The sequence below is a fragment of the Diplotaxodon limnothrissa genome, linkage group LG9 (genome assembly GCF_057381915.1).
Source record: "Diplotaxodon limnothrissa isolate DT_005_m linkage group LG9, D_limnothrissa_male_GT1.1, whole genome shotgun sequence".
NCBI classification, from domain to species: domain Eukaryota; kingdom Metazoa; phylum Chordata; class Actinopteri; order Cichliformes; family Cichlidae; genus Diplotaxodon; species Diplotaxodon limnothrissa.
Genome location: NC_140604.1, coordinates 29,480,919 through 29,493,005, shown reverse-complemented (window position 1 = coordinate 29,493,005; position 12,087 = coordinate 29,480,919). Strand labels below are relative to the sequence as shown.

Genomic DNA, 12,087 nt, shown 5'->3' with positions numbered 1-12,087 from the left:
CATGCCACTGCTCTCTCAGAGAGTCCTGACTGGAAGAGTCTAAGTTTTAAAATACAATGATCAACAGTGTCAAATGCTTTTGACAAATCAATAAAAAGGGATGCACAGTGTTGTTTTTTATCAAGTGCAATAGTAATATCATTTACCACTCTAATTGCAGCTGTGATAGTACTGTGATTCTTCCTAAAGCCTGATTGATATTCAGATAAAATGGCATTGATGTGCAAAAACTCCTTTAACTGCTCACACACAAGAGCTTCAAGAACTTTGGCCAGCACAGATAGATTAGATATTGGTCTGTAATTAGTTAACACTGCTGGGTCGCCCCCTTTTAATAGAGGAACAACAAAAGCTGATTTCCATACTGAGGGAATTTTATTCATGTCCAGTGTGAGGTTGAAAAGTGTTGTGAGAGGCTCTGCTACAAAATCAGCTGCCAGTTTCAAGAAGTAAGGATCTAGTAAGTCTGGCCCTGGAGATTTTCTAGGATCTAACAGTTTAAGAGCTTTACAGACCTCCTGCACAGAGAAAGGAACAAAGTTAAATGGCTGACCAGTGTACACCGGAAGGTTTGTGCCAGATTTTACAGAGACTGGGTTCAGAGAGTCAAACAAAGAGCCAGAAGATATAAAGTGCTTGTTAAAACAATTCATAATCTCCTTCCTATCATAAACAGGAACAGAATCCTTAAAAACATAGGTGGGTAGAGCGTGGGAGCTTTTACTCACTGAAAGAGACTTAATGATTTTCCAGAACTTCTGTGGATTATTTAGGTTCTCAGTGGTGACAGACAGATAATATTCTGTTTTAGCTTTCTTAATAGAGGAAGTACATCTGTTTCTTAGTTGTCTGAAAAGAAGCCAATCACTGGGGTAGCCTGTTTTCCTCGCTTTGGCCCAAGCCAGGTTACGCTCATGAATGATATCTGCCAGCTCTTGGGAGAACCAGGGGTTTTCACGACCTTTTATCCTATATCTTCTTAATGGAGCATGTTTATTCACAATTTGCATAAACCCATCCCTAAAGAATGCCCACACTAATTCTACATCAGGGATCAATCCTATTTTCTTCCAGTCATAATTTGACAAATCATGATAAAATGCTTGCTCATTAAAATGTTTAAGAGTTCTTTTAAAAATAATACGATGTTGTGACTTGGCCACTTTAGTATTTCTAATAGCAGCAACAACACAGTGGTCACTTAAGTCGTTACAAAAGACACCCAAAGATGAAAATTTATGAGGAACATTTGTCAAAATCAAGTCAATCAAGGTAGACTTTTCGGGGCTTTTGAGATTCGGCCGAGTGGGTAAATTGACCAGCTGGGTAAGACTGATAGAATCACAAAAAGATTTAAAATCATCTGAAACAGTTTTGAGCCAATCCCAGTTAAAGTCACCAGCTAGAACAAGCTCCCCATAATTTAGTCTGGACAGCAAAAGGTTTAAAGAACGCAGAGCTTCTGTGGAGGCAGAAGGGGGTCGATAGCAACAAGCAACTGTTATGCAAAGACCCTTTGCAACATTCACATTCAGAGCCAAAAATTCCAATTGTTTGCAAATTGATTCTGATAGAACTATTGTAGCATCAAATTTTGACTTAACATAAGCAGCAACACCACCACCTTTCTTAAACCTATCGGTGCGATAGATATTGTAGCCAGCCATGCTAACATGTTCATCAGATATATATTTAGACAACCAAGTTTCAGAAATGAGGACAATATCTGCATCTGTTGATTGAACCCAGATCTTGATCATATCCATCTTGGGTAACAAACTGCGCACATTAAGATGAACTATCTTCAGCCCAGGTGAGGATTTAAATTCAGATGGTGTCTGGCTACATTGCAGCTCAGGGCCTGGGTTAGGTTGCACATTACCAGATAAGAGCAGTAGTAAGACGATCAGAAGTCTCTGCTTTGTACTTATTGATTTTGACGTGTGAAATGTTGACACAAAGCAGGATTTTTCGTAACTAATTTTGTAATTGTACAAAGCAAGAAGGTTTTGAAGATGAGGTAAATCTTTCTGTAGTTCAAAATGATTAATGTCCTGTTCCAAATACATTGGAAATTGTACAGGATGTATAGCAGCAGTGACGCATGTAGATCTGGGAACCATGTCACGCAGAATGGGGTCACTGTTAAATGTTCTCATCTTAGAAAAATTGAGTGTCCAAAAGTCCCCCACGGCCAGTAAGCAAAGTAAAGTTATTAAAAAAGCCATTATCCAAAACACAATGATTGTTGATGCTGAATTAAATAGGCTGCACAAACCTAGGATGGCAAGTAAGGCTCCAGCCAAAAGTTCGGGTCCTGGTGGCTTGCTAGCAGAGGGCTTCTGCTAGCACATTCACCAATGTGGTGTAGAAGGCTTCAATCAACAGCACAGCGCCCGATGTATTGCAGATAAGCTTTTCGAGCAGCACAGGCCTTGGTGTGGTGCTGATGTCTTGCACTAGCAACACAGATGCAGTTTGTTCAGCCGGCAGCAAAGGCCCTGGGGTGGTGCAGATGGCCCCAGCCAGCAGTACAGGCCCTGGTGAGGCTCAGTTGGTTTATGCTAGCAGCACAGGCCCTGATGTGGTGCCTATGGGTCCAGCTGGCAGCACAGGCCCTGGTGAGGCTCAGTTGGTTTAGCAGCACAGGCCCTGGTGTGGTGCATATGGGTCCAGCCGGCAGTGCAGGCCCTGGTGAGGCTCAGTTGGTTTATGCTAGCAGAACAGGCCCTGGTGTGGTGCCTATGGGTCCAGCTAGGCCCTGGTGCGGTGCAGATGGCCTCAGCCAGCAGCACAGGTTCTGGGATGGTGCCGATGGATCCAGCTGGCAGCACAGGCCCCGGTGCAGTGAGATGGCCTCAGAAAACAGCACAGGCCCTGGTTGAGGCTCAGTTGGTTTATGCTAGCAGCACAGGCCCTGGTGTGGTGCAGACAACCTCTGGTAGTAGCAGAGGTCCCCCCCAAAAAAGACCACTTTCCAAGAATTTACAGAATAGTTTAAAATACTCTTAAAAAGCTTGTTAGAAAAAACTAAAATCCATTTAAGATAGTAAAAAACAAAAAATACCCCAAAAATTCAAAGCAGACATTCAACAAGGAGACATGCTGCTGCCATCTTGGCTGCCACAGCCAGGGTGAATATAGATGTATGCATAAGAGAGGGTTTTGATTGAGCGAATATAATAACACGGAACGAGATAAAAACAGTGAATGAAAGCCTCTTCCATTGTGTCACCCCCATCCAGCCCCTCTTCCTCCTTTGCCCCCCTTTTTTATTCCATTCCTTCATTATGTTGATTCCTAATTTATTTTATTTTATTAGTATGCCCACACTTTCCCCCACACTCGCACCTACCAAAAAATGCCATATGTGTTAAAATTGCACTTCTATAAAGCAATAGATAATGTCATGATTGCAAGGCAGCCGTATACATTCAGAGTGTAAATTTCATTACTAGTGGGACAGGGGGTATCTTAACAATGTCTGTCTGCTGTCACTATCACTGACAGCAGTCAACACGGGGTGAAGGTTTTGTCATTAGATATGCCTTTATTAAAGAAATTTATTATGATTACCTGACCTACTGTTATAAAGCTGCTTGAATGAGAAGGCCTTTCATTGCATTTGTTATTTTGTGAAAAAGTAAAGCCCACAGGGAGGCGCGGAGAGGCCTGATGGAGGGGACCGCAATTGTGTTAGCTCGGTAAACGAAATTTTCTGCATTTCTCAACCTCAACAAATTACGTAAAACTCAACAAATTACGCAAAACTGAAGCTTTTTTACATGCAAATATAAATCTTAAGAGTCAAAAATGATATTGGCATATTTATTTGCATTTTCTGCTCAAAATCCACCTAGTGGATGAAGGATAAGGAAATCTCCAAGCATCAGCCAACTCGTAGCTCAATTTGCTGCCATAACGGACGGGAAAACTTAGATTTAGACACGCAGATCTAATAAGCGCTTGTTAATAAGGTGATGTTTTGACAAAAAGCATGTCTGTCTGAGCAGACATTTTTGTGTAACGGTGTTTACACTACATCGTGTCTATCCAAATCCATTTAGTAGCCGTTTCTGTAATCCTCGTCAGCAGCTGTTTTCCAGATGTTGTAGAATTGTAGATGTTCAAATATATATTTTTCTTGCACTGTAATCCCTTAAAAGCCTACTAGGAGTAACGCTTCTGAACCGAGCTGTTTCTGTTATATTTCAGGCCTCCCCATAGGACAAAATGACTGGGTGTGCATTGAAAGTTAGTGAGGGTGGTCTCTGCCTATGCAGCTACTCTTGCAAAAACTCGGAAACTATTCTAATGGTCGTCAAATTATTCATCTGAGGTGCCAAAAGTCGTCTTGGTGGGTACAGGGAAGGCCACATTTTTCTGGGGGAAAGAGTTAAAAAGTAAGCAAAACTTTATCTGTTTACCTTAGAAACCTTGTTATGAGGACAGTAATATCAATGCAGGGGTGTGGCTCTGGACATAGAACAGATTGTAGAGTTTGATCCTAAACAATGTACAATCTACAGTCCATATGTCAAAGGTTTTTGGCCACGGAGACCAAATTAAATCTCTTATCAAACTAACACCTTGCCTTTCATTTCCACTGTGTAAATAAGTAGCCGAGTGTTAAAGTAAAAAGCTATTTTGCCATTACGGGTAAAAGCGGTATTGCTCAAACTAAAAAACAATGATAGGAGTTGTTATGTGCACAATTAATGCCCTGGATCGGTGATACTAAAAAGGTTTGTTACACTCTTGTTGCGCAGTAACATCATAGTGTCAATTAACAATCTCATTAAAGCCCCTCATGATAATCACTTATACAAGTGTCTTGTACCTCCCTCTAAAGTGCTGCGTGTGGCCTGATGGGTTTCGATGCTGCTTGCCCCTCCTTTCCCTCCCACCTCTCTCCTGCAGAAATGCTTATTAAGAAGAAAAAGAAGAAGGATAAACTCTGACAACAGACATTACAACCCAAAAATGATTTCTGCTAATATCTGAAAATATGATACCAGTACACATTGATATGCAGTGAGTGGCGGAAACAGAGATTGATGCTGTTTGCCTCTGGCAGCACTGACTCAGTGGCTGCCTGACACAACCCATGTGGGGGAAGCGCTCATAAAGCATCAGGCTTCATCAGTTGCACCGCTAACGATGTGCTTCCAATTAAGAGCACCCAGTGATCACAGCAGAGGATTTGTACAAACAAGGAGAACCAAAGTGACAGAGAAGCAGAAAGCGGCGATGAGAGGGAGGCTGTGTGAAAAGAGAGCCGAGCCTTGCATAAAATTTACAGCAAAAATGAGGACAGTAAATAAGAAAGATGAGTGAGACTGGAGCAGGAGAGGAACCACGTAGTTTATTGCCTGGTTTAGAGAGCATGGCCGCTTGGCTTTGACACTAATGACTGTAATTATACACACACTGATTGGATTAGGCTGCTAATTACACACATCTGTGTTTGCGTGTAAACACAGGAACACATGTTTACACGGGCGCCAAGCCAAGCGCTCGGCACTTCGCCGGTTTCTCACATCGAGTGCATAAATCTCACACAGTTGTCTCAGCAGCGGAGATGATTCATGATCTGCTGAAGACCACATTACCGCGTAGGAAAGCGTTTAAATCATTTGAGGAAAATGTGTAGATGTGGCGCTTTGGATTTTATGGAATTGGCTTGTGGTTAAAGTTTGTGTCTTCTGTTATTTTTTTTTCTCCCCCTTCGCTGTAGCAATGGAAACTCATGGAACTCGTCTTTCAAGCGGCATTCAAAATTTGAAAGATCAAAGGAAATTTCTGCATTTCTCTTATTAATGTTCTTTGTATCATCATTAGGGTGTGAAATTAAAAGATCTGCAAGGGTCAGTGGCAATTATGTTCAGTTTATAAATGTCATTTTCAGGAAATTAGGTTTTCTCACTTATATTGGCCAAGCTAAATTAGTTAGTTGGCTAATATGCAGGGACTCAGATTATATTTTGTCAGCTGGGGAATGTATGGATTGGTTTTTTTTGTGTTTCTCTTGCACATATTTGGGGGAACTTATCAAAAATATTCATGTTATCTAGATATATTTATAATTGTAGTTTGTTTTTTGCCATTAAAAAATTGTGTCGTTTTTTTGGAGCAACCATTTCTTTTGTTCAGTCTCGAAGCTACATGCTATAACTCAGAGTTGTATGATGATCCATAGAAATGCAAAATAATATTACATCCATATAAATGATTCAAAAATCAGAGAAGGAAATAGTCAAGAGATTGCTGGGTACCGTTTTTAAGCAGCGTTATAACTATCTACTGTTTTTGTTGTTGCCTTTGTTAGCTGCAAATGCACGGGAGCCGAAAACAATGTCAATTCAAATATTTGTGTCTTCCTCAAGTGTCTTCCACATCTTAAATGGTTTCAGTTGCGACTAATAAGGGCAAAAGTTTATGACTGCGTGTGTGTGAGCGTGCGCACGCATCTACAGGAACAATGGGACTATTTATTAGCGTTTCAATGAGTGCGTGCATCTTCTCAGTTGAGGCAAAATGGGACCATCTTCCCGTCCGCTGCTCTGATAGAAAATCCCAGCTTGCTCTTTTACAAGAAAATTAACATTGGGGAGGTACAGTGGTACTTTAATGGGCTAAGAACTCTTCAATAAAGTATTTAGAAGGTTTTTTTTTTCCAAATGCTAACTGGACAGGTTCACTGGGGCATGAAAGAAAGAGCGTAAAGCGGGGGCAGCAAGCTCTTCAGCCCGTACAGAGCACCATTATCCACCGTCGTTAATTTAATAGACATTCCTTAGACAGCCCTCGGTCTGAAGATAGGAGACCCTAACATTTGTTTGTCATTTCCCAAAACGGTTTTAATAAACAGTTAAAATCTTAAATGGCTTCTTGTACTCTTAATGTTCCCTGGCTGCGCTTGCGTTTGTTTTGTTTTTGTTTTTTGCTGCTTTGTTTTTTTTCCCCAGCTTTATATGCACTTTCTTATATAATTTAATGATTTCTGGAACCCATTTGCTCACCCATCTTTGAGTTTAGTAATAAGTTATAATGAAGATAGTTATAATGAAGATGATGCACGCCAACTTCTTTATGCCGCAGATTTCCGAGGACATTTGACTGAAACTGTTCAGTCAGGCAAATGCATGTCATTGTGCAAGAATAGGTAGAAGCAAGTGTAAACTTAATGTGCTTTTTAAGCTAAACTACAGACAAGGCAGTTAAAGGATCTGCAAGAAGGAAAGAGTTTTGTTATTCTGTTTTTTCTCTCAGACCGCTAAACTCCCTGTACTGTTTTAAAGAGTTTATTTTTCATGTATGTTTGTTTGCCTGTGTGCATACACTTGTGTTGCAGCATGGAAAAGAAGGGCTGCGTCGCTCTAAACCTCAGCAAAATCGAGGACATGCAGACCAGACTGCAAAGCAACCTGGAGGCCATCGGAATGCTAAATCAACAAGTAAGCGCTCGTCCACACGCACGCACACAGACACACACAAGAACACGTACACACCGGGTCCTGACAGTCCTTTTACCCGACAGATACAAACACACACCCACACACCGGCCCACCTGCTGTTGAGCTCACACAGAAGAGGAAGCTTTCATGCGTCCAACTTCAAACACACAAGCGCACTTACACAGAGGCGCACGCAGACATCCATTTCCTCTTCCTACGATAAAAGTGAAAAATCGGCAGCGGGGTGGGGTGCGGGATGTAGGGGGGTGGTGTGGGGAAGTGGGGTGTGTGTGTGTGCGGGGGGGGGGGGGGACAAATCGTATCGGGAAAAGGCAGTGACGTTCCTTTCCACTGGTAAATGATTTCCCTTTCATGAAACTGAGAGAGAGATGTATATCAATACAGCCGTGCTGATCTCTCCATGACAGCATAGGGAAATGGCCCGCTGTGATAAAACAATGTGGGGGAAAAAACACAGAGGAATATTCTTGGGAAATGCTGACATTTTTTACTGTTGAGCTTCACAAGAGTCAACAAATCACCAAAGAAGAGACAAATCAAAAGTACTCCTCAGCCCCCTCAGTTCTCCAAAACTCCAGGGCCTAGGGAGTGGCTCACCCGACTTTTGTTAGTTTGTGAAGTGGCCTGCTGATTGACGGGGTATGACAAAAGCTGGTACTTGTTGAAGTTTTAATGCAGTGTTGTTTCAGTGAAGAGCAAATGACATTAGCTGTGGGTTTAGGATAGAGGAACATGGAGAAACGCAGAGGAGAACTCAGACAAGAGAGAAAGAGAGAGGTGTTGTTTAACAGGTCAGGTGTGTAATAGCACCTCTTAATCTCTAGTGTGAATCATTACACACATCGATCCAACATGGACAGTATACACACACACATACACGCAGGCAGTCAGGAAAGGAGAGGATGTAAACACCTCACTCTGCAGTGAACACACTGGCGCGCGCACACAGAGCTATCAGTAAAGAAGTTGAATGGAATGACTCAGATTATGAAAGGCGTTGGGTTACAAATCAGGTCTGTGTCTCCTTGAATCAGTCGTATTTACTCATAGTAACAAACTGGTTTGACGCCGTCGCTTTCTCACTCGCCGAAAGGCATTATACGGAGCACATATGCATGATTTCCATCCGACTGTCAAGCCAATTTCATGCAAACTTTTGAAACGTCACAGAAAATTAACAGAGATGAAGACGAACACGAGAGGACTAAAAATCGAGATTCTTTTCGAGACTCGATCAGCAGCAGGGTATCGTTCTTCTGATGATATCCAGGTTGTCTCGTGGCTACACGCGACAATTAAAACAGGCATTAAGCAGCTGAACAGTTTTTATGCAACTCTTTTATAGTTCTGTAATTGCCATAATTTGCATTAAAACTATACAAACAGTGGAAAAATACACACGCACACATGCTTAACTCCCTTCACCCCTACTTATACACATCCTTGTGTCCTTTTCATCCACATATATGCACACCAATTCACCCACGGAAAGTTAAGGTTGAGAAGACAAGCTGTGATTTTTAATTTCAACCCCCCCGCCTTACAATTAGAAAAGCATCCAGAGCCACAAAAGATGAGAAAAATTAAACCGGTCGCGTGCAGTTAATTATAAATGTCAGACTCTGTGTTTTTCATCTAGAATTGTTATTGCTTTTGGCATGACTGAAAATGGACGTGTTGCAGGAGGTTTGCCTGTTGAGGATAGTAAAGCATCTTATGATCGTTTGACACGTCGACATGCCATTGGTTCTTCGAGGGTTAAGCCTAAGACCCGTGCTCAGAGTTTATTGAGCATGTGTGTGTCTCTCTGTGTCTGTGTGCATGCGTACGATGTCTGGACGGGTAATATTAGCAGAACCATCCGGAAATGTGTCTGTCTCATCTCCGTTTGTGTTTTTCTCTCTCCTTCACGCACACACACACGCAGACTCACACATGGCCAGACATGTTAATGTGACATCATTCTTTAACCGTAGTTTTTACACGCACACACTTAAAAACAGATGTGGATGAGTGCAACTGTCATTACCCGATGAGTCTTTTTTGTCTTTACATCCTTTAATTTCTTATTTTACTCGTACTCACAGCTAAAAATACATTATTTCATATCTTTTTCTCTCTTTTATCTACCTTATTGCAATTTTTAGACTGGCACATTTTGCATATAATTACCGAGCTTTTACAACAATATAAATGCTTTTATTTTTTGTATTAAAAACCATGTTTTAACTCACACTCCACGCTGCCTTTACCCAAATGTCCTTGTCACACACACACACACACACACACACACAAATAAAACAAAAAATCCTCAATTTAGCTAGTCTATAATTGTGTTTCAGGGAGCCCAATCATGTCCTGACGATGTGCGATTTGTTTTGTGTCACGGATGATTTTGTGTCAAATCGACCTCTAATGATCGCTCAAATTGGCTGTTTTCATGTAGAAATTTACACTGTCGCATGACTCCCTCTTGCAACCATTTCAAACTGTGAACACAATACAATCCTGAACCCCACCCCCCCACCCCCTTGCAATTTTCCATTTGCATTTCTGTTTCAACAGGCATGAAAGCGACTGTGAAAGATGATGAATTAATCACATAATGGAATGTCAGTTACTTGATGAGCACGATAGCTGTTCACTTTTGATGGTTGATATTTATTGCTAACTTTGATTCGAGTTGTGTGATTCCACTGATTCGGCTAAAGGAGAGCCGTGTTTTTTGGAAACTTCTCAAAAATGTGCCACTGTTCCTTTGGCTACACAAACATATTAATCTCTTTGTCTGCACATGTGCTTCTCTGTGTATGTTTCTTTCTTTTTTTCTCTGTAGTTAGGCAATCTCAGTCAGGAGAATAAGCGGTTGCGTAGGCAGCTGGAAGAAGAGAGGTCCATGCATAGACAAGTGGAGAGGAGTGGGCCCCTTCCTCCTCCCCCTACAACCACCATCCACCTCCCACTCTCTCTCAGTGTCAGCCCTCCTATCTGTGCCTCCCTTCCCTCATCCCTGGACCTGCCCCGTCTTCTGAGTATAGTCCCAGTGACAGGGGACACTAATGGGACTCAAACCAAGCCGACTACAGTCGGAGTAGGGAGACCAGGTGAGTCCAAGGCTTCGGATAAAGCGTCCTTGATTAGGCCGTCTTCCAAGTGCGCTTTCTCCGCCTCTGTGGAAGATGCCGGGTCTAAGGGGACAAGCAGGAATCCGGCAAAATGAAGCCCCCTGAAGACTTTGACCTGCCATGGCTTTTGACCTTCAGCTTCTCGCTGGGGAGCATACCCAGGATGAGGTTAATGTCCTGCAGGTCAAAGTCAAGTCCCACAGTTCTTTGTGCCTAAGGGGGCGCTCGGAAACAGAAAATAATGGAATTTCTTCAGCCATATTTATAAGGGTACTGCTGTTCCATGCAACGATTTATGCCAAGAAAACATTCACACTGACAGATTACTTAGATAGACTTAAAATTATGATAACTGACTGTGTCCTCAAAAATGTTTCAGTGCTTCAAGCAATTACATCTTCAATTAATAATATTATTCTGCAGCAAAACTGCAGCAGTGAGCACAAAATCTCAAATGCACTTATTTGAAAATTCCCAACAGTTCACTTGAGCTATAACCAGATTTTTGCACCTTAAATGCACAAATGAACTAATCAAAACAAGAAACTTAATGTAGATAGAGTTAAACAGTAGATCTGAAGATGAGTCCCGCTTGGATAAATGAGAAACAGCACATGATCCATCCACAGGCGTGGTTCAGACGTTGATGTAAATGGCAGTAACGCAGCCTCTGATTATGCTCCAGCTGTGCACCACGTGTCCCGCGTCTGCTGCGGTGAATGTGGCCGTGCGTCTCTATGTTTGAGTACATTATGTGTCTGTGTACTTCTGTGTCTCTTTGAGAGACTGTGGGCGAGCGCGTGCTCGCGTGATTGGGTGTATTAGCTGTCTGATATTATGTTTTATACTTTCAAAACTGTTTATTGATTTTTTTTCTGTGCCCCGTATTGTGACGGTAGCAAAATAAAAACACATATTTGCAAGTGGCTTTATATTCCTCCCCACTTTTGTTTTGCATGTCAGTGTGCCAAAAATATATTATTTCTGCCAGTTGGATGCTTGTACTGTAACAATAACTGGCAGTGGTACTCGTTAATTAGGCTTTTGTAAAAAAAATTATACGACTGCTGAGTCAGGCATCGACGCTGATACGGGTAAGTACCTTTCTAGGAAGTAAAATCGTTCCATTAAAAGATCTAAAATGAGTTTGGGACCTGGGATAACATGTAGATCTATAGGGCACGCGTTCCTCTATTCATGTTTCAAGTGTTTGAATAAGAGCAACTCTCATTCGCACAAATAAACCCTCGCAGAGGAAGCATGTGCATATCCAAAGTTATAAAGAGGGAACACTGTGATAATGAGAATTCTAGGAAAAGCAGGTCTCAGGCCACAACTAGCTTCTTCATCTTGCCTTTCTCTGTCACCGTGTCCACCTTCCTGTCTTCCAAACCCACTTTTTCTTTTTTTTTATCCTTCATTGGTTCTTTATATTTATATGTATATATGTATGTATATATATATGTATGTATGTATGTATATAT

At 41.7% G+C, this 12,087-nt stretch overlaps 1 protein-coding gene across 1 annotated transcript in view; it reads left to right on the top strand.

Annotated features, from left to right (window-relative positions):
* LOC146625784 (uncharacterized) overlaps positions 1 to 10,698 on the top strand; it is a 100,433-nt gene extending 89,735 nt beyond the window's left edge. Inside the window, exons 28-29 of the mRNA XM_085362208.1 lie at positions 7,355 to 7,457; positions 10,315 to 10,698. Coding sequence (XP_085218334.1) covers positions 7,355 to 7,457; positions 10,315 to 10,698 — 487 coding nt within the window. The remainder of the gene's footprint in view (positions 1 to 7,354; positions 7,458 to 10,314) is intronic.
* The last annotated feature ends 1,389 nt before the right edge of the window (positions 10,699 to 12,087 follow it).